The sequence below is a fragment of the Fistularia commersonii genome, chromosome 22 (genome assembly GCF_037954325.1).
Source record: "Fistularia commersonii isolate RoL2024-O1a breed Wild chromosome 22, RoL_Fcom_v1.0, whole genome shotgun sequence".
Lineage (NCBI taxonomy): Eukaryota > Metazoa > Chordata > Actinopteri > Syngnathiformes > Fistulariidae > Fistularia > Fistularia commersonii.
This window is the reverse complement of record NC_141305.1, coordinates 9,137,846-9,160,761: the sequence shown is the minus strand read 5'-3', so window position 1 is coordinate 9,160,761 and position 22,916 is coordinate 9,137,846. Positions and strand designations below refer to the sequence as shown.

At 41.0% G+C, this 22,916-nt stretch overlaps 2 protein-coding genes across 3 annotated transcripts in view; both read right to left on the bottom strand.

Annotated features, from left to right (window-relative positions):
- Positions 1 to 12,365, bottom strand: part of LOC147221644 (uncharacterized) — a 28,862-nt gene extending 16,497 nt beyond the window's left edge. The window contains exons 1-6 of the mRNA XM_086169876.1: positions 12,229 to 12,365; positions 10,472 to 10,563; positions 7,124 to 8,458; positions 6,927 to 7,020; positions 3,316 to 6,138; positions 2,287 to 2,412 (exon numbers count right to left, since the gene is read on the bottom strand). Coding sequence (XP_086026002.1) covers positions 2,287 to 2,412; positions 3,316 to 6,138; positions 6,927 to 7,020; positions 7,124 to 8,442 — 4,362 coding nt within the window. The 5' untranslated portion in view covers positions 8,443 to 8,458; positions 10,472 to 10,563; positions 12,229 to 12,365. The remainder of the gene's footprint in view (positions 1 to 2,286; positions 2,413 to 3,315; positions 6,139 to 6,926; positions 7,021 to 7,123; positions 8,459 to 10,471; positions 10,564 to 12,228) is intronic.
- Positions 12,366 to 14,222: 1,857 nt separating this feature from the next.
- rnf10 (ring finger protein 10) lies at positions 14,223 to 22,712 on the bottom strand. 2 transcript variants are annotated; one of them, XM_086169873.1, is made up of 17 exons: positions 22,182 to 22,712; positions 21,419 to 21,603; positions 21,069 to 21,274; positions 20,897 to 20,987; positions 20,586 to 20,770; positions 20,277 to 20,413; positions 19,845 to 19,999; positions 19,534 to 19,662; positions 19,186 to 19,423; positions 17,721 to 17,854; positions 17,355 to 17,472; positions 17,161 to 17,262; positions 16,938 to 17,075; positions 16,756 to 16,847; positions 16,576 to 16,633; positions 15,309 to 15,473; positions 14,223 to 15,236 (listed from the first exon to the last, which is right to left on the bottom strand). In XM_086169873.1, the coding sequence occupies exons 1-17, from the start codon at positions 22,342 to 22,344 to the stop codon at positions 15,163 to 15,165; spliced, it is 2,370 nt and encodes a 789-aa protein (XP_086025999.1). In that variant the 5' UTR covers positions 22,345 to 22,712; the 3' UTR covers positions 14,223 to 15,162. The 2 variants fall into 2 exon arrangements, with proteins under 2 accessions (XP_086025999.1, XP_086026000.1); XM_086169874.1 differs by having other exon boundaries at positions 15,028 to 15,236; positions 15,345 to 15,473; positions 22,182 to 22,708.
- Between the last annotated feature and the right edge of the window lie 204 nt (positions 22,713 to 22,916).

Genomic DNA, 22,916 nt, shown 5'->3' with positions numbered 1-22,916 from the left:
CATAGTAAATACAGAAATTGTTGCCATTTTTAATTACAGCTTTCTAACTGGATAAATGTAGCATCAAAGGAATATAAACACCCTGTCTGAATTTTATTATTGGCATATTGATATATTCATTGTACTGTTGCAGCTGATCATTAAGAGACCTATTTCAATCTCTGTAAACTTCCATGTAAATCAATGCAAAATAAATAAGGCCAAATTTCACACAATAAAGAGTTGTTTCAGGTTAGCATGGCAGTTTGCTGTCTCGGGTACATTTGAATTCCATATACTTTTTGTGAAATAATTGCAATCAAAGTAAAACAATGTTACACAGAATAAAATACGACATGGTGACACATTTGTTTACTGAACAAGCATTTTAAGAACTTTGTTTAGAATAGATTCACCATCAAGCAGCCGACAAGCCAGCGATGGTCCAATTGAATTACTATGAAAGAAAAACGTAAACACACTAGAATGGATGACTGACAAAGTCTAAACAGAACCACTAGATGGTGACAGTGATAAGAAGCCCTGGTGACTTCTGAAGTTCTGTAAAATAGCATTGTTTAATTGCACAAAATTGTACTTCTTATTTCATAGATTAAGATCGTGAGTTTCGAAGTCTGCTGGGACCAGCTCCTGTTGTGCTACAGTTGTATTGGGTAAACTGCTTTTCTCCCCTCAAAGGTTTAAAACAAAAATAAAATTGTAATGAGAGCGGTGATTTTTTTAATAATATTGTTACACTGAACATTTTACATGTAAAACAACATGTATAAATAAATTTGTATGTTTAGATGTTGCACTTACTTTGAACAAAACTAAATAATTGAATTAATCTTGAATTAAATACAACAACAAAGTAAGTAGTAAGTAAAATGTCATTATCTTATTAGTTGTATGACAAAATTATTATTTAGCAGCTGAAAATCAATCACCTAGCATGTTCTCCCTTGCTTGTCTATGGCACTAGTTTACGTTTTAGGATTCCTCAGTGTTATTTTGTTATTTCAATAAACAGTTAGGATACGCATGTCAAAATAATGAAATTTGAAAATATTCACAGAGTTCTTTCATGTTGTGTTGTTTGAAGTCACAGGCCTTTCAGACTGAATTTCTGCAGCCTCACCCTTTTGTTGAACCTGAAGGGTGGTGTGTGTGTGTGTATGAGGCGTTGCTCCTAGATACTTCCAACTACACCAGACAAAGTTTACAGATTACTTATTAAAATCATTTGGGTTTCTTTACCATTTAACTTAAATGAGAGACATTGTAAATAGGTAGATGTGATTTTCAGACACAGGATCCACGACCCTCTAGTTGCATCTTGTCATTTGCGTACCATCGTCACCTGGTAGTGAAATCTGACACTTGTGCTCGGAGCTGAGTCTATCTACCCATGATACCATCTACTGCTTCACAGACCAAGGAGAGGTCAACAAGGTATTGATAAAGGCCTAGTATTTTTATTGTTATAGCTTTATATCTTTGTCTCCTTTCCAAATAGGTGATTATTTTATTGAAAAAAACCTAGGGGAGGTGTTCAGTGACAATCGCTATTAATAGTCTGCATGCAAATGCATTAATGATATTCTATTTTGCTACCTCCCTTACTATGTTCAGTGTTTCTTTCCTTGCCTATTTATCTAGAGCTTGCTGAGGTTTTATTTTCTTACGGTGCTACACCAGCAAAACTTTTTCCAAGGAAAGCCAACTATGCCTAATGAACGCAGACACAAATAATAAGCACGCAGACTTCATTCAATAACTTCTTGACACTAACAACAAACATCTCAACAGGAGGGTCGAAAGTTAAAAGGTATTACAGGGGTATTTGCAACCATGCTGAGAGGTGGAACACACACAAATGTCTGCCTGGCTGCAGGCACATAATTACTACAGCAGTAATGTGACCTCCAATGAATGAGATGTAAGTCTATGAAATCTTGAATTACAGGCCTGAGAAAGTTATCCTAAGAATGTGGCATAGAACGAGAGAAGGTGAGTCACTGAGACTATGCCTTCCAAGTCACCTAATGTTTACTCGCTGTGATTCCTCATTTTAAATCACTCCATTGCAACTACCTGTCACAAAACAAACACACACATCACATTGCTCACTCGCTAGAACACACAGCACTCCCTGCCTTTTCCCCAATGACCTGTGTGAGCCATAGTCCAAGCACAAAGAGCACAACATCAAAACAAAGTAATAACTTTACACTAGCACATTAGCATCACTAGCATAGTAATGTATTTCCACCCGCGCTGAGATTAAACTGCATTTGGGCTTACCCAACTGTGGCGGTCCCGGTCTCTGTGGGCACTGCGACTCCTGATCCTTGAGAGACTTGCCTCCACAGCACTGCCTGAAGGGGCTGACCGTCGTGATACACTGCGAGAACGTATCCTATTGAGATCCTGACAACACAAATGGCCAAAAGTCATCATCAACTTTTCTTCATGTAATCTGAGACAAGCCTGAAAACAGGCTGTAACACATGGGATATTGTGTTGCGCTAGACAAACGGTCAGATATATTAGTGTGTGTGACATAACTTTAACTTGACCTTATTCACAAATTGTGCCACAGCCATTACACAGTGTTCGGAAAGTTTTGACTGTACAAACATTGTCAAATGACTTTTCATCTCAGATCGGAGATATGTACATCTTAAAGGAATTAGACACTTTATACAGAAAACTATTTTAATCTACTTCATTTAGCTCTTTAATTATCTGATTTTGGAATACACGGCATATCAATAATATAATATTGAAATACATTCAGATTTCTCTGCAGTGTATTAAAAATGGACTGGAATCAAGAATTAGTTTGACTTACAAACACTAACCAAACTCGGTTTCTATGCATTTGAGCCATTCAGTCTTTCTTTGATATACAAACTGTACATGCATGAGTTTACACATAGTTGATGTGAAATAAAATGTTTGTACTGATGCAGCTGGAAACAATGATAAAGAAGTTGGTAGATAATCAAGCAGCCAAGGGGAGTAGATTTTCACTTTTCTACTGAACTGAAAAGCATTACAAATACCCCCATGCCATCGGAAAAGAAAAGGGAATTACAGAATTGGATCGAAAAGTGAAAATTCATTGAGGCATTGGCTATAATTAAATTTGATTACAGTACAGATTTCTAGCACCACATGAGAGATGAGAACAACTTTATTTATCCCGAAGGAAATTGTTGAAATTACAAGGAAATTACAATTTCGGATGATACTCAAATTATGACAGAGATCCTTGGAATTAGACACTAAAAATTGATTTGTGAGATTTCAGATCTCAAACTCACTCACCTGGGATCCGTGGGACCTTCTGTAGCTGGGGGACCTCTCCTCTCTGTTGGCTTGGGGCTGTGGTTCTTTGGTCGACCAAATCTGCTCTGCAGTAGCACTGCCTGACACTTCACCAGGCAGGCCACCAGTTTTTATATCTGTCCTGGCCAAGGGAGTTAATAAATGTTGTACATCTAGCCCACCAGAGAAGTGCTTTTTTTGATAACAGAGCAGTTCGTCCTGTCCAAATAGCTGCTGTTCTATGCTGAGTCTGTCACTATGCTTACTGAGCTCAGCAGCTGGTTTGTCAACAGGAGACTCAAGAGACGTCAATTCCCATGGGTCCTGAGGGGATGAAGTCCATTCTGGCGTTGTTACAGAACCTGAAGTCTGTGTTGGCACCTTCCAGCTTGCGCTCCTGTCAGGTGCAGGCTGTGACCGTGTCCCAAAGCTGGGGTTGCTTCCTTGGATACCAGACACAGGAAGTAAGTCTTTACCAGGAGAGAACTGAGTCTGAGATATGAAAGAGTCTATGTCAAGGATGGCAGGTTTGTAGGACTCTTCTGCTGCGGAGGATGGCTCCTTCCATCGTGTCATGGGGTCACTGCGCTTAGGAGTAGCCCTTGGAGACGGGTCATTGCGTAGGACAGAGTCCAGATCCAATACTTTAGGTCTAAGAGGTGCAGAGTCCAATCTTACTCTCTCTTGTTCCTCTCTCTTCTGCTTGTCTTTTAGCCGCTGTCTCTCTGCATCTTGCTGCCGGGCTATCTGCCTCATCTTCTCTGCCTCTTCCTTTTCCATTTTCTCCCTCAATCTTTGTTTCTCAATTTCAATTTGTTGTCTCTCCCTCTCTGCTTGTTTTTGCTTTTCAAACTCTAAGAGTTGTCTCCTCTCCATCTCTTTAATTCTCTCTATTTCCTCCTTCCTTAGCCGTTCTCTTTCTAATTGTTGTTGTCTCACCCTTTGGTTTTCCAATTCCTGTCTCTCAATATCTAACTGTTTCTGTCTCTCCCGCTCTAATTCTCGATGTCTGTGTCTCTCTAACTCTCTTTGCTTTTCCCTCTCAATCTCTTTAAGGCATTCCTTTTCCATTTCTCTTTGCTTTTCCCTTTCTTTATCAAGCTCTTTCAGTCTATGTAGTTCATGCTCTAAAGCCATCTGCTTCATTTTCTCTGTTTCTTCTCTTGCCATCTTCTCTCTGAGTCTCTGCTTCTCGGCCTCCAAAATCTGCTTCCTCTCCTTTTCTTTCTGCTGCTGTTTTTGAAACTCCAAGAGCTGTATTCTTTCCAACTCTTTCACTCTTGCCAGTTCTTCCATCCTTCGTTTCTCCTTTTGGATTTCCATTAGCTTCCTCTCCTTGTCCAGCTCTCTTTGCCTTTCTTCGGCACGCAGTCTCTGTTTCTCCTGTTCATGCTGTCTATCCTCCTCTATTTGTTTTAGCTTTTCCTGTTCGCGTTGTCTTTCCTTCTCCATCTCTCTCTGTTTCTTTTCCTCCCGCTGTTTCTCCAATTCTCTTTGTCTTTCTTTCTCCAATTGCCGCTCCCTCTCGCATTCATATTCTTTTTGTTTTTCTCTCTGCAATTTCTGCATCTTTTGCTTCTCAAGTTCTAGTTGATTTTGTTTTTCTAGCGCTCGTTGTTTCTCCTCAAATTCTTGCTTCTCCTTTTCAAATTCTTTCTGTCTTTGCCTTTCAAATTCTCTTTGCATCTCCCGGTCTTTCATCCGTGCATATTCTAAAAAAGCTTGTCTCTCAATTTCCAGCTGCCGCTGTTTCTCCCGTTCAATTTCTTTTATTTTGCCCTTGTGTCTTTCAGCCTCCTTTTGTAGTTCTTTTTTCTTTTCTACTTTCATAATTTCCTCTCCTCTTGGCCCTTCCAAGGACGATCGATTCTCCTGATGTATTACGAGGCCCCTTATTGTGTCCTTTTCTTGATCCTGAAGGTTTTTTTGCAGCGCTTGATCAAATGATGGATGCCTCCTGACTGGAACAATCATCCCTTGAGAGCTTACAGAGAAATCCTGACAGGAAACTCGGGTATCCCCTATATCTGCTCCATCATCTAGAGCTGATAAAGGCTCCTGTATTTGCCCTGTCAAAGCAAAGTAGGTTGCCCTGGGTTTTGGGCTCCGATCTTCTGTCTCAAGAGTTTTCAAGCGTTTGGGAGCTGCAGTCGCTTCGTCCTCCTCGGCTTCTCTCTGCTTGTCTCTGCCTATATTCAAAGCCATTTCTTCCCTCTGTGTTTGCTTTGGAATGCTTTTTTCTAGACCTGCTTCCTGGTTCGGACAGGCAATGTTCCATTTCTGTAAAGCTCCAACTCTCAAATATCGAGGCTTCTGCTCTGGAAGTACCACTGATGCTTGTTCCACTAGGTTCGTGTTATTCCCCTCTAACCGTTTAGATCGTAAAGTCAAGGCCTTGTCTTCCCACTGTGCAGTTGGGATGCTCTTGCTCACAGCTCTGCTTTCCTCCACTGCGTGCACAGTGTCCACTGCATGTAATACCCACTGAGGACTTGATGGAGAAACAGGCTCTTTATAAGAAGCAGTCACAAGAGTGCCCTCATTCTCATTGTTTCCTTTCCTAAATGGTGGGCTACCTAGTAAGTCTATGGACTTGATTGTAGGTTCAGTGTCACCAGGCATATGTATATTGTGCCTCTCCACAACATTGTCAAACAGGGATGCTCGCACTGTCTGCACTTCATTGCCAGGACCAAATTCATTGCAAGATGCACTGGTCATCTGTCTTGCCTCTGGACTTTCACTCGATGACAAGTTCTCGTGCTGCTCTTCAAACTCCACGAATACCCTCTCGTCACTTGGGGTGATGGCTGACTCTTGAGCCTATGAGAATTCAAATATTTACTAAAAACTGAAAACCTTGTAACTCACTCCAACCGCATTAAAATACTAATGCTCCTTCGCAAAAAAAAAAAAGTAGAAAATACTTGAACAACTTGTGAAAAAATATTGCAAAAACTTTAACAATCAACTTGGCAGTTAATTACTTGGAAAATGATTAAAACCAGAATTCAGATGTATTTTACACATAAACAAAGGGAGGGTAGAATACAAAAAATCTCTACTGAAATTGTATCCTCTTGTTCTACACTGGCCTCACAACAGTGGGTGTGGTACAAAGGTGGTACTCAAAGCTGCTCCATTTTGACCTTTTCCCAGTGATCTCCTCCCTCTTCTGTTTCATAACAGGTAGTCACCAGAGATGATTAATGAACCTGATACTCTGAGGCCTGACAGCTTTATGCATCTACAGCGAAGATATATGAAGATGTGAAATAGCAAGTTTCTACAATAGCATTTCAAAATTTTATATGAAATTTAAGAAGGAGGTTTAAAAATATAATGATGGCCAAGTTTTCCTCAAAAATATTGTCCATTAATCTGTCTAGCTAAAGATATAAGATAAAGCAAACACATATGTGCTATTATTGTAATTTTTTTTTTCTTTTGTCCTCAATGTCTTGAACTTATATTCTTAAAATGGTTAGAGTTAGGAGGATATTTAGAGCAATTTCCACTCAAGTCAATTTTTTTTCTATTCACATTTGCCTGCTAAGTATTGGCCAATCCCATGACAAACGAATTCCTGCAAAGCAAAGGGGCTTTCTTACCTTCTGAGGAGGTGGATCTTTGCTGACCCCCTGGTGATCTGTTGCATCAGTGAGGGAAACGCAGCTGAGGTCTGGAGACCTCTCAGCTACAAACCTGATTTACATGTATTACAGTAGACAAAGATCTGGATGACGCCCGAATACATGGACAAAGACAAATGATCAACACAATCAAAGCGATAATAAGCTACTCTTACCTTTTAGTCAGGTCAATGGGTAGGGGACGTGGTTTCACTGCTGGTTTCAGAATGGGGCTCTGCGTTGGTGTCACATCCTCCGTCAACTGTTTAATGAGCTGTTTAACACCCACCTGAGATTCTGTCTCAGGCACAGGCTGCGGTTGTAACTGAGGCTCTGACATTTGGCCCGTGGAACTAGTGCCAGGAGACGAAGACAAATCAAGCAAGAGACTGATTCGCGACTTTATGCTAACTCCTCTCCTATCCTCATCAGTCTCTTCCATGCTTGTTTCTTCTGCCGTTTTGTCGCTTTGTTTGTCACAAACAATAGGTTTGGCAACCTCATCAGAAGTTGGGGTAGTGTTGAGGTTTTTCTCTTGCTTCTGCCTATGATGAGGAGTGTTCTGTTCTGGAGTGTTTTCTTTTGTGTTTGCTTTAGACGATTTATGGTGTAATGACAGACCAAAAGACTCAAATTTGGATGTTAAATCTGCTGAAAGAGGACGTCTTCCTCCCCAGCGAGGAGCAGAAACTGGTGTCTCTGTTTTGGTTGGACTGCTAAGAAAAATAGCAGAAACAGGTCTTGGCCTGGTGCCTCTAGGTTGCGGCCGCAATGGCACATTTGCTGCTGGCTTAATTTTTTCTTTTAGATCATCATCTTCTCCAAACTGTGCAATAAAACCCATGGACCTGGCCCTTGTCATGGATCCACCACCCGCACTGGATGTTGTTTGGTCCTCTAAATCTTCCTTTTTGGTGGTGTCTGACCATTCTGATACCGAGTGGGTTTTAAGGCTCCTGGAATAGACCAAGCTGGAAGCATCAGGCTTCTGCCTTGGAACAGGAACCACAGTAGGCTTGCTTGGGTCTATCAGATCAAGGGGAGGGGCTGGTTTAAATGGTTGCACAACAGGCTTGACTGTTTGCCCAGTGTGCAACTTAGTAGATGTTCTAAATGAGGTAGGGGCAGGTCGACTGGGGTTGGTACAAACTGGCCTGGATCTTATGGTGGCAGCTGCTGGTTGTGGTTTAGAAGTGGTACATGGAAGCTCTGGTTTGTATCCAGGAATGTGTGTAGACTCTGGTTTAGGCTTGGTTTGAGGCTTAGGTGCAACTATGGGCTTAATTGTGGGGTTCTTCTCCACAGCAAAGGGTTTCGGAGTGAGCCGTGGCTTTGGTCCGGGGACAGGCTTGTTAATTTCTGGAGTGATTACACGGGACTGGCTGATCTCAATAGGGCCTGTATTGCTGGAATCCGTCAGGGGACTTAAATGAAGTCTTCCTCCGGCCACTGTCCTCCCAACTTCCCCAGTCTGAACTTCCACCTGCGCAGCCATTCTCTTCAACAGCACCCTATAGATACAAAAAGTGTTCTCAGAACAATGATAGCATATTAATTCAATTTATTTCCCAGGGATAAATAATGTTGATGTTAATAAATAATGTGCCTCATATTATTCATTCAATCTGAAGAATACTGTGGACTATGCCCAGGGAGTGCCTTACATAGCATCAGAAATTAGCATCCCAGATATTTTTTTTAGACCAACGTCTTTGTATTGTGGCATTACCTGCTCAATGCCAGGGGTCTTTAACAATTTCTCCCCAATTACAATATTGCGCGCATGTTGTGAGATCTATAAAAGTGAATTATCATGCATTAATTGCAAGCAAATGCTTTGTTTATTAAGTAACTCATTAATCACTAATGTGAGGAAAAAAATTATCATACTAACTTTAATGTTCCACATTCCATGGCTACATGTTTGTTATAGGCTTTTCTTTAACAAACCAAAAAATTTGTATACACACACATAAACAATATTTACACACACTCACAAGAAGGACATTCAAATGTTACCCATTGAAAGTTCTTAGCTGTTTTGGTGATGACCTTGAAACGTAGCTCTTAATCAGATTCATTCTCTTTAAAGACAATTTTCAATTTTGCCAGGTCAGTTACATTTATAAATTACCAGAATAATTGATGTTTTTGAAAACGTTTTTTCAAACGACATCTATAAAATATGAATCTTTATGTTACAGAGGGAGCCATTGTGATTATATACAGGAAGGTGGATTCCAAGACAGGGGAGGGGCTGAAAACTGTACAATGTCATTGTTTTCTTTTTCCACGTAATAACGAGTAAATCAGGCTCAGACAGTGACAGGCTGATGACCCTGCAAACCCAAAAGCCATTATATTTGAACAGATTTAGCTATCTCAAAGAGACGTGGTGATGGATATGATATAAAAGAGGAAATATGGCATAGTGGTTTTGATACACTATAATTTGATCATTTATAAACTATCAATCCCTTGTGGGGACATTCCATTCTCTGTATTTAACCCATCATGAATGAACCGTGACCAGTTGGCTGCAGCCCATCAGCACCAGGGGAACAGTAAGGGGTTCAGTGACTTGCTCAACAACATTTTGACACACCAAGACGAACCAGGAATCGAACCAGGAATGTTCAATTCCAAGGACAATTTCGCTCTACCTCCTGTGCAACACTGCCCCCTATTTTATTTATTTGTTTATCTTTTATAATAAAAAAAACACTTTTATCAACTGTTTTCAGGAGTAAGAATGGGAACATCATGACTTTACCTTGTGGAGGGTTAGGGTTAGTTTGAGTAAATGAATAGATAAACACTCACCAAGAAATACGCTAAAGATACAAAGAACTGCAAAACTGACATTGCACAGAAAAAAGCGCTCTCCTGAGCTTTTGTTGTTACCCTGTATAACCCTGTCTTGCCTCATATCACATTCATTAATAAATGTGTTTTCTCTAAATTAATTAACTCAACCTTTTTTTATGAATATTGAAACAGACAAAACATTAAGTGCCTCATTTCAAGCCTAAGTAAGAAAATTACAATCTTGAAAGTCCAAACACTCATAGGTAAATGTGTAACTCTTTTTGAAGTCAAAATAGATTATTAACTTCAAAAAAGTTCCTGTTTGGATTTAATAATTTATTCACTTATCATTTATTAATATCCATTTCATTGTTATTTTTTGTATAGATAAGTTATTGATTGTTGCTGATTTATTCTTAGCTATGCAATTAAGCTTTTTTTCTCAACAATTTTTCTAGTATGGGTGGATGCTGCCATATAAATAAGGACAAACAAATGATAATTAATTCTATTATTTATTTCTATCATGAGACCAGTGACGTACAACCCGGGTGATTCACCGTTAGCTCCTTAAGGCCACTTCATCAGTGATAATACTTTCCACATGTTCCTGTGCAGGAGTTCCAAATTGACAAGACAGCTGTGCTTTGGAAGAAGAAAAAGGGGGAAAACCAAGGCCCAAATAATCTGGTGTGAAGAATTCAAGAGTAACATACCTGACCAGATGTCAACCATTGGCTGTGGAGCTCTGGCTTTTGCAGTGATGAAGCAGTGATGTCATATCAAACAAGACCAAGTAGACGAAGGCCTAAGACAACAGAGCTTGTGTCAATAAGGTACACAAGCTTTTCGGCAGTCAACAATGCAGCGTTCAGTCTGCTACACAAAACAAATCACAGCTGAGCGGCAATCCAAATGCATACTCACTGCTGTCTTCTCACACCTTCTCATAGATCCAAATACATGATAATGTTAACGGTGACAGGCTCGAGATAATGTAGTCACACCCAGGCTAGAGGTACAGTATATGCCAGGCATATAAAAACACAAGGAAATACACACATGCAAAAACAAAAAAAACTCAACAGCTACTTCCTGTCATGTTTACCTCATTCTATTAGATTTGCCTTACTTCTTACACATGACTGATTTCATCTAAATTCCTTCATTGAATGCCGTTTTCCTTCCATTTGCGAGCACCTTTCTGCCTAACAGGAAAATAGAGAATTGAAAAATAAAACAAAAAATGTGGAGATAAAGGAGTCAAAATAACTTGGAGAAAAAATATTGAGATTATCTTCACTTTGAATGTTCACAGGAAACGCTTTTCCTACACTGGAATGCTAAACATTTGCTATGCCGGTGGGTCCAACAACACAGGAGGGATTAGGAGAGTGTCTGTCTTGAACAGCCTCAGTGTCCAAAACAGCAAATCTCTCATTACTCTGAACAAGAACAAGCAAAAATCATCAATTTCAAGAGAAATTTCTCTAAGAACTGCCGGCTCACTACTTTAAATATTTGTCAAGCAGCTTTCAGACGAATGGTGAGAAACAGTCGCAGCAAGTCTTAACTAATTTAAAAAAATGACTGTAAAGTGCACATGCAGATACACACTTCACAGTTGTATTTATGTTTCCACGTTTCTTGAAAACACATTATATCAACTGATTGATTAAATACAATCTAAGGGGATATCTCCAATAGTGTTCGCAGAGTCCACCAAGATTACTCGTATTGCAAATTCTGAATCAGCACAAAGGAAAAATGTGGTCTGATTTAGCAAATCAGTGATATTTTCTCTAATAAGATCAAAGACCAGAAAAAAAATAATCCGAAAAGGAGCTAATATCTACAGAAGCAAGCAAAATCATATCACTATAAATGACATAATGTTGGTCGACTAGTAAGCGAGAAGTGATCGGCACTTGAGAGCCACAAGCTGAGCTAGCTTACAAATCCAATCAATCCAATAAGTCGTTTATGAAGGAAAAATAAAATTGAAATTTAGTATGTGAGTTTAATTTACGGAATACGTATGAACCGCGACAGTGATCCGGAGCTTAATTCAAATCATAAAAGTTTGTCGACGCAAGTTGTGGAAATTGCAACAAGTGTCGACTCTCCTTCCAGCCGTGTCTTCTCATCAGACCCAAACCTCACAAGGTGGACAGAACCCGGTCCACTCAAGCAAAAGTCCCGAGGTGGCCTGCTCTCAACCGCTAAGCATTTAAAGCATCCAAATTCGGAGGGGGGAAGGTGTTTAATGACCGTGGTGCGTTAAAAGTAAACGTGGAGTTCCAGCTACCCAACAATGCCGTTGACTTCGACAATGAGGAAAACAAGAAAATATCAACCTCTTGGTTGCTAGCGACCGTAAGCTAACAACTCAAGGAGATCAACTCGCCAAAATGGAAACATTGACTGAACCTGTTTTTCACTTGTTGTGTGATCGAACCCAGAGGTAACTTACCAAACTACAAAGTCCGCCTTTTCTTCGCGTCTTGTCGAGGCAAATGTATTCGTAAGTCAGGTCATTTCCAAAATTGTCTGATAATTACAAGTCGCGCAGTTGATTAACACTGCGGTTAGCTGAGTAGCCAACTTAGCTGGTTGACTCAGCTAGCCAACTGACTGGCTATCCCGTCTCAGGTTGCAGTGTTGTTGACAGGCAGGACGGCAGCACCGAACGAGTCGCCTGGCTAGTTACCGTCTACTACTTCGGTTTCAATTAGTGTTCCGTTTCAGACTTTCAAAATAAAACTTTGCGGCGACCTGACTACATGGAGCTTGATTAAGGTGGAAAAAAATCGTACTGACTTGTATTTTGTTTCTATACTGATGATTTACAAGAAATGCATTTTAGTGTCTACGTTCCATTTCCAGTTTGTGTTTTTACATACATCAACTACTGTGCTTTTTTGATGGGTTCTGGCCATGTTGTGGTGTGGGGACTTGTGCATACCTTATGATCCCTACAACCGTACTAGATCCTGTCTCCCAGGGAGGTGCTGGTGTTGGCACGCTGCTAAGATGGCAGCCCCAACATTTGACTATTCTGCAAAGGGCTCAAAGCACATTCCAGAGAAACATGGCATGTTATGAAACTTATAAAAGAAAAACTAGACTACGGCCTGCCCCTGACCCAGCCAATGAGGCTTGATCACCCTCACCAGACAACAGATTTCCCTAGGATTTTCCTCAGGAGTGATGTGGTCTATCCTATCGCAGGCAGCTCAAAGGTCAAGACAAGAATGAAGAGATGTTGATTCTTCTGGAACTCCCTTTCAAACTCAGTGATAAGCCTGAGAGCGGAGATGTGATCTGTGGTGGATCAGCAGGCATAAAATCAGCTTACTGAGGGCAGTGGAGGCTTCTGATGGCAGAGGGAACACAGGAGGTGTTGGTCAGGGGCGTGCTGAGTTCTAGTCCTGGGCCAGGGAGTCTGTTTGTTCACATCAGTTTCACAACATGGCAAATTTCTCCTGAAATCCGTCAGACTATCACTCCAGATCACTGGCATGTTTGTACAGCTATACAACTCCAAGAGCTGTGTCCGTGAATACGAAGAACTCTGGCTGGCTACCCATCAACTGCACGGTCACAAAAGACTGTCTGACGCCCCCAGAACTATAAAACTGAATAATTGCTCACAATGTGTCATTCAGCAGCTACCATCTGTCCAACCTCAAGATTCAGAGAATCAATGTCCTTGCCAGCAGGGTTTTAGGACCATCAAGAACATCAGCTGACCCCTTCAAGTAATCAACCTTGATTTACAAGAACATATCCACCAGCCTTGTATATCAGCTTGCTGCCCAGAGTTGTATCCATGGCCTCTGGAACCCCCCCCACATGGGCCATCCTCTCATTCGAACCAAGGGCAGCCAGCTGGACATGATCACGTGGCAAACCCGGTAACCAGATAGTCAGACATTATCAGGGAGGAATATTTACATCTGGTGGATCAACTTGGAGGACACAGAGGACCTGGGCCAAGACTGCTGCAGCCAGCCAATTCTGAAGCCAATTTGCTCTATTCATCACAGCAACCTTATTGAGCAAAACAGGGTCCGTGCCATACCAAGAGTAGTAACTTCTTTTACTTCCACTTTTATACTGAGGAGGAAGTGTAATGTTACATGTGACCTCTAGCTTCACACTTCAACAAACCACGGCAATGTGCTTACTAAGGATTAGGCTACTGTACATTTATGTTCTTTGAAGATTGAAAAATGAAGTGACTAACTCCTAATTTGAGAAGTCCACTAAAATGTCTGTGACCATATGGTTCAAATATATATTGGTAGATGTATTTTTCTTTAAAGAAAAATCATTTCATCAAAAGGGAGCCTGTGGAAGACATGCAACTACTTCACATTAAACTTTATTCCTGGGCTTTTATTTTTGTCAAAATATATTTAATATTATTAAAATTGTCTGCTTCAACATTGAACAGTCAAGACGTTGTGCATAATTGTTTATTCATTTCAGACTAGTTATGTTCACTAGCCTATGAAATTAAAAAGTTAAAGAACCCTCAAAGATAAAAGAAAAAAGTCAATCCACATTTACCTCATGTTTCAAAAGCAGTCTTTAAATGTCTGCAATTCTCAAACTTCACAAATTTGCAACACTGGAACCAAACTGAAAGAATAATGTTAGAAAATGGGGTGATGAAAGTAATGAAAAGAACACATGGAAGAGAATGAGAAAGTCTATATGTATGGTGTAGCTGGAAACAATTTTTGGACCTAATCCCTTTTGTACAATACTGTGTTTTAAATTCCTGACAATGAGTTTATGACATACTGGATTTATGGTTGTATTAAACACAAAATTTTTCTCAAAACCAAAGTTTATTGTCTCGAATATTGAAAATATGATGGCAATGTTTCCACCCCCCCCCAAAAAAACATTTTTTTTTTTTTTAATATTGGAAAATATGGGGGCCATCAGGCGGCTGAATACTGGAAGTGTTTTTCCAAGCATGTTAAATGAGCATGGAGTATCCTGAAAAAGATTCAAAGAGTGCAACGCACCTGCAGCTGGCTGACTGCTACTGATATAAAGCACCCTAACATAATCTTGTCCAAATTACTCTTGGTCTCAAAGATGTAAAAGGGTGACATGCCTGAACCATCAGGGTGAGAACACAGATTATAATATTGATTCAGTGTTAAAGGAAATTTCTGAAAAGCTTTGACCAAATGAGCTCGGACTGTTGGAACCCTTCCAAACAGCATATCAGTTTATAGAGTAATATCTAAAGCTGCATAAACTTTGGCTACATACTAAAACCTGCTTTCCATAGCTTATAATTCCAGAGAGATCTGCATGGAAGTAAAAACACAAGTAGTAGGATTCCTAACTCAGGAAGACATGATGGTTAAATGAACAGTGTTGACTACTTTGTGTGAACCATGGACGTGCTGAAAAGAAGTTTCTGCTTTTTCTTTTTCTTCTTTCCTCCAGTCACATCTGAAAGAATAGATGAACAAGGTCTGAGAATATTTCAATCTTCTACATGCAATTAATTCAGAGATGCCTAACCTGAGACAACCACAGGTGGTGGAGAAAAATCTGGACCTTTGTCCAACTGCAGAAGAGCCTTCTCGAAGGCCTGACTGAAGGAGTTCTGGAAGCTGGGCACTGGGCAACGATCGGATCCATCACTTTCTCCGTCACTATCGGCTGCTGGAGGAGCTAGCAGCATATCTGTTTGATACAAGACAACACTGACTGCAGGAGGCCTTCCGGGAGTTAAACTCCTCAACAGACACATAAACCTGTTTTACAGGAAGTGCAATAAAATACGCAAAGCTGCAGTTACTTCATGTGCACTTGACTTCCTACTGCTTTTACACAATTAAACGAGAACACATGGAAACAGTTGAGGAACTTAACGACAAAACAGAATCTCTACTTTATATAAGATCATGATAATCAACCCAATTACTTTAAGCTTGGAAACATTATGCTCCCATTATGTTATTGTTACAATTCCTTAGCGGTGTTTGAAAACAGCTTTGTTTGATCAAGAGTGTTAAAGCTCTACGTTTTTTCCCCATAAAACAAGAGCATCATTGTGAAATGGAATTTGCTCAAGTAATTATCTAAATAATTTGATTTTGTAATTCAACTGTTTAAGTAATTCTGTTTCATAGTACTGATTAGTCAAACAAACTGCAGGCTTGAGCTTTTGAAATCTGTTTGCAATGCCAGAAAAATAAATAAATAAATAAATCCTACACAAACATTGATCACAGGTGTGCTTCTACCACTGTGATGAAATACTTTGTGTTCTTTATGACAATAATTGTGAGCCTGTTTATTATAATCTAAAATTATTGAAAGATACGATTTTATTGCCTAACATAACTGTATTCTTAAAAAGAACTTAGTGCAGCAGAAGCCAATAGTCTGGAAATGCAAGCAGGAACTCTGATGCTGCTAACCGGAGCGCCACAGATGCTGGTTTCCTTCACAGAATCAAAACGGTACATTACTGAGATATGACACAGGATCAAAATCAGACAGCTTTACTAACTTCTGGGTCATGATAAAAAGTGAAGCTGTTTTCAGTCATTTTTGATCACCCAAATGATCTGGTTATCAAGCAGCAAAAGCAATTTCACTAAAAACATGGACACATTTGGGACTGGAGGTCAGTGTGAAAAGAAATATACACTATATGTAGAGTACATATGTACCAGAAGAAGTTGATACTGCAATGTAACCTCAGTATTCAACTGAAAGCTGCTATGCTGCCCTGAACTGCTAAGTGAAAAAGACAGCAATGATGAGCTGGTTGTAGTACCTTTCTTTGGAGTGATCCTGGGCCTAGTATCCCCCCTGGCTTTCCCATCTCTTAGCATCTATCATTGGGACATGGTCACACATCAGTAACATTCTAAGAAGAACATTAATTTCAACTGTACTTTAAAATGAGCGAATAAGTGTGTGTCATTATCTTTCTGTGTATTCGTTTCATACACACCTGTGCAAAGGACATACAGTGGGAGTCGTCCTCCACACTGCCCACAGTAGGTGAAGGGCTTTGCCCATTCAGACTGGGGAATGTCATTCCATCTGAAATATATTAGGGAAGCCAGAGTGTAACTGTTTGGATGTCTTAACACTTGTAAACTAGGATGAGGTGGAAACATGTTCTGATCTTACCAGAGGAAGGACTGCAGCTCAGGGGTGAAGGGGGTGCAAGAGTATACTCCGGCTGGATTGGGAAGATGCTATTGTGAGGTGGAGACCCAAATGCTGGGAAATGCTGAAGGTTCTCGAGCCCAATATGCACCTCAGGATCTGAAGAGACACATATGTACAAATATGATTCACATGGGATTCTAGGAATCCCATAAGGAAAAGAAATATCAATCTCTATACTTACATTTACCCTGTTTCTTTCGCTCTTCAATTTCAATTCGCCTCTCTCGACGCTTCTCATCCCTTGCCTTCTTCTGTCTCAGGCGCTTTCTTTTTTCGAAGCCATCTGTAAATTTCAGTGGAAAATATTGATTTGATCCACAATCAAAATCCAGACAATATTTATGCAAAATCTACCAAATGAGGCAAGGGTCTCACCGGCAAATGTGTCCAGTGTTTCTTTGGACAGCAGAGGTGGCTCTAAGGCTAACTCACAGATGCTAAACTCACATGTAAGTGGCAGATGAGCCAGATAATGATACCGACGTCGGAGTTCCTAGAATAAGGCAGTGAGGTCATGAATTACTTGCCATTTTCAGTTAGAGGAATTCTATCCCATCAAATTGGGCATTCAGCTATGTGAGGCAAAAAGACAGCTATACAGACGAGTCATTTTCTGTATGACCAATACCTCTCTTTCATGAAAAAATAGAGATTAAAAAAACAGTATGTAAAAATATGTCTTTCTGAAAATAGTTAACAGTAAAATCCTTGTTGATGTCAAACAAAATAGGGTTCACTAACCTCAGTGATGGTGTGCCCTTCAATCTCCACTACTGTGGCAGTGATGGTGTCTGGACTGGCCTCTAAGGTGCCATATTCCTGAACCAGACAGCTTACATTCAGAGGATGCATGAACATCTGCTGGCAGTCTTCAGCTGAGGACAAAGACAGGAAGAGGAGAGATATAGAAGACAAAAACAAGGTAAAGGAACAATGTTTGTATATGCTCAATGTGCCTTTTCCCAGCACTGTCAAATTTACTTGATTATAAGTCTTGCAAATAACCATTTTAAGTACACCCCTTATGGAAACAATTTCTAGCCTTTATTCCATGTCCATTGTTCCTCCAAAAACACTTTTTTAGATACAGACGGATGACCCAAAGTACTGTATTTTACGCACTATAAGGCACACCGGATTGTAAGGCGCACCTTCAATGAATGGGCTATTTTTAAAAAGAATCATATATAAGGCTCAACACATTATATGGCGCATATAATAGAAGCTACAGTAGTGGCTGGAGTTGCGTTATGCATCCACTAAATGAAGCTGCTCTAAAGGGAATGTCAACAAAACAGTCAGATAAGTCAGTCAGTCAAACTTAAATAGAATACAAACCAATGTTCTGACAACTCCGTTCACTCCCAAAACAAGTTAGTGCAGTCACGATACCGTACCATACGTAACAGTAGCTCTTACTCGTATTTGCGCCGCCTTCGTTCAAAAAACATGTTTCCAACTCCATTTTTCACGATTCAAAGCGTTTCATAAAACAAAAGCACCAAGAATGACCACCTCTAAATTCATTGATGTTAAGTTTGCGTGCTAGTACTGCTGCCTTCATTCGAATAGTGACCGTGGTGACACTTCTACTTGCTGCTCTCTGTTCAACAACCCACTGACAAGTTTGTCCGTGAACTGTAGTCATCTCTCTTTGTTCCCTCAGACACACTGTTTGGTCTTCTTTACTTGGCGCAGGTCATCTTATTGCTTCCTCCACTTCCACACCATTGATTCGTTAATGTTGAATTCTCTCGCGTCTGTTCTCTTCCCATGTTCTGAGTGACTGATCGCCTTGAGTTTAAACTCTGCGTGTCTCTTGAAAGGTGCCATTTTGGGGTCTTTATACACACACACAAGTGGTGTGGGACTGGAATTCCCTTTTACCATTTTTACCACTGCTACTTCGGCGACGCGCACACAAACACACACACAAATGGAAATGAAAATCCCAGTTCGCAGAGTCATATATCCCAGTATGCACCACACGCTACTTCTACTGGAGAAAATGGAGTCGGCGGCTGTTTCCCGTAGTTATGAGTCCTCTTGCAGCTCAATAATGATCCATATATAAGGCGCACCGTTGATTTTTGAGAAGATTGAAGGCTTTTAGGTACGCCTTATAGTGCGCAACATACGGTATTCAATTTTTAATAAACAGACTATCATTGTCTATCTCGATTCTGGTGCGTATTGAAACACCCACCTTGGTAAAAATAGTATGGTTTGTGCTCCATACTGTTTGAGGGACGGCCCGGTTCCGCCCGACTGGCAGGGCATTCCTTATTAGACTGGGGCATGGGGGATGCATCCATCACAGGGTTGGGAGCCTCCTCCAGAACGCTCTCTAAAATCCTCTCAGGGAACCCTGGCAGCTCTGCAGCAACATCTTCTGGATGCTCTGCCACCTCATCATCAAATGCAGAGGAATACTGCAGCACAGGCTGAAACCATTATGATAAGGTAGTTTGGCAGTGAACAAAAGAGAGGCCGTTTATAATCAAAGAACACGATGTTGAGCATAAATCATGATTAAATAATTCTTCAGCTCTACCTTGGGACTGCTGAAGTTTGTAACCACTTCCTCCACAGGAGAAGCAGGATCTTCAAGAGTAAGAGAGGACATGTCCAAATGCTCGTGTTTCATCATTTCAATCTGCTTCACCAGCAATTCCTCTCGCTCCTAAAATACAACCAGTTACACATGATCAATTTACTCACAGAAATAACTGTAAGCCTCATGTTACACGTGTGTGTGTGTGTGTGTGTGTGTGTGTGTTGGGGGGGGGGGGATAAGAAGAGACAACATATTCATTGTTTTTGGATGATAATTTCTTGTTAGGGAATCTGTGTAGTTTCACTTACCTGCAGAATGCAAAGAGCACTCTGGATGAAGCAGCCTTGAGCCTCCTCTTCCTGGCCAAGCTGGGCCTGAAGGACAGCCTTCTCCTCTTGCACCAGGCTCAGGACTTGCTCCGGGGAAGTAAGCAGCAGCTTTGAGTATGGGCTCAGACACGGATCTAGAAGACAGACGTTACATGAATGAAAGGAATCTTAAATAAAAGTCATATAGTGCCATATTTTCATCATCTCAACAATTGTTCATGTACTGAACATGAATAACTGAAAAGTGGAGTTCTCCTGCATCGATATCTGTGAGAAGAGACAATTTACGTATAGTATGAACCAGATTGTTCTTTGGTCCAAAGCAAAAATGATTCCAGTAATGGTTTTGAAAAACATTAAAAAGTGATTTAATCCTACTCATCAAACTATGAAGACACTCATGTTACTCACCTCCAAAGCGAACAGGCTTCTCCACCTTCACCCACTGAGACTTAGGCAACGGCACCTGGGCCCCCTTTTCCTTCCGCATCAGGCGCATGGTAATCACATCACCAACTACATACTGCCTGGTCTCCATAGCAACCACCCTGGGGGAGAAACCCAATAATTTACACTCTCAAACACAACACAGTGTCAACAGACATCAACCTTATAAATCCACCTCCTATCTGCTCTTCGATTCTGGATTTCTATTTTGAATTTTCATTACAATATACTGCACAAATACCCCAATTTTTTAAGTTTCTATTTCACACTTACCTCTTCAGGTCTTCAGTTTGAACGGCGTCATAGCAGATGGGGCACTTTGACCAATCTTTGTCACTAAGAGACAGGTAGTGCAGCATGCATGGCCAGCAAAAGATGTGTCCACAGCGGGTAATGCGGGCTGCCACAGGAGGGTAGAGGCAAATGGGGCAAGATGGCACCTCATGACTATAGATGCGCTGCAGACACAAACAGGTGGATTTTCAAGAGACGACAGCACAAAGTCGAAGCTTCAAATACGCCAGCTGGTTAAATGATGGTGTTTAGGTTTAAGACCAAATCCTGCAAACATGGTAGGTACTCACCACTTGCTTCACACACTCCCACTGTACCAAAATGTCTGGATCAGAGAGGTGAACTGCGTAGTCCTGGTCATCAATCACCGCAAACTGGCAACTGAAAAACACAACACCAGGTAAGACTCAAATATTTGCTATGTTGCAATTTAACTCTGTTTTAAGTGAGGGAGCTCTTTACTTGGCCTGCAGGAACAGTTCCTTGTTAAAGGGCTTGTGCTTGTGGCCCCACTTATTTCGACGTCCCCAACAGGCATGGCCTCCAGCTCTGACACCACTATTACCACCACGAGGTTCAAAGGTGAAGTTCAACAAGTGATTCAGGCTTATCTTTTTTGGACCAGAAAACTGAGCCGGGCTGAACTCTGCCCGGCGTGTCTCTGCTACCTGTCAAGGCAAATGTGAATGAATCAGTGGATTACATTTTATATACACATTTAACTGCCACCGGTCTTCGATGTAACTTAAGAATCTTTAGGAGATTTTTCAATATTCCTGAGAGGATTTTCATATTTAAAACAAGAAAAATACCTCCTCGCGTCGTCCTCCGCCTGTAACACCATATTGCCGGCCTCCACCTCTCTGAGGGGGTCTCTTGTCAAAATTCTTGCTTTTCTGTGTATTGGTGCGACGAGAACCTGGGAAACTATCCGCTTTTGGAAAGGAAGGCTCACGCTTGCGGTTGTAGCGTTTGGAACCCCCATTATTCTTTCCTTCTGTGAACAGAAGATTGGGGGGGTGGGGGATGAAGTGCAGGAATACTTTCTATTTTTAACATAATCCTGATAAATTTTCGATCAAATTCTGTTACTCCTGATTAGAGGTAGAAAAGTAAATACATAGTGTTGCAAAAGCAGCTACGGTCACATAATTCTAAGATGCGAGTTCAAATTTGTACAAATTATATTAGTGCATACTGGAACTGCAGCTTTTACATTTGTTTTCTACAATTAAAGAAAAGAATGGCGATTTACGATCATACGATCATATAAGGAGAGCATTTCATTTCCATGGGAAACGTAAAGTTACCCTTGTAATATTTTACTCTTTTAAATAAAGCAGTAATTCTGGTAGAAACATTGCTCCCTGGTGTGCTAATGTTCGCTACAGTTGTGCTTGTAGGAGGGTCAAATGTTTTGTCAGCGACGTCAGTATCCGATAAACAAGCCGTGGGCTGCTGCTGCAGCAGCTGAGCTACAAGGCCCCACCAGGCCCCGGGTAGCTGGCGTTCAGCAACCGAACGAAATGTTTGAAATTGTCATGTAATATTGAGGTACTGCACAAGAGGGTTCACCTGACTTGGGTTTAGAATCGCCCGATGCTGGGCCTGCAGAGCTGGAACGGGGCGGAACCTTGGTGCTGGCGCTGCTGTTGGCGTTTTTCTCCATGTTTTTCTCCTTGCAGTGAACTGTACGAAGGCCGAGGTCCAGGCAGAGAACCGCGGAGCTCTCTAGCATTAAACGGAAAATCAACGGAGGAAACCAGGCCGCAGTGAGTGAGGGTCAGGCGACGAAGGCCCTTAATCATTTCTCTCAAACGCGGGGAACCCATCACGGCGACATCTTGACTACAAAACAAACCCGAGAAAAAAAAGAGACACGATTCCGATGTCTCGTTATTGAGGCTGTTAGAAAAGAGGACGAAAACTCGCCACGCGGGGCCAGAACCCCAAAAGCTGACGTTCCTCTCTCGATACGGAAAACAATCCGCCTTAAAAAGGCGTCGATAGTCTCCCAAAAGCTACAAAAAAACTATAATGTTGATTTTTTTTGACCGAAAAGCAGATCCAATGTGACGATGGCGCACTAATGGCGACGGGTCGCCAGACTAGAGCTTGAGGGACCCGTATACTTCTTGTATTGACAGCGGAACTGAGCATTATGGGTAATGTAGTTTTCTCAGATCCGTTCGCGCTCACTGGACTACACTTAATAGATATGAACGCATTCATTATAACGAAGAAGTGAAATTACATATTGCAGACCAGGGGTCTAGAAATCATAATTTGATGTCAAGGGGGCCGGACCAG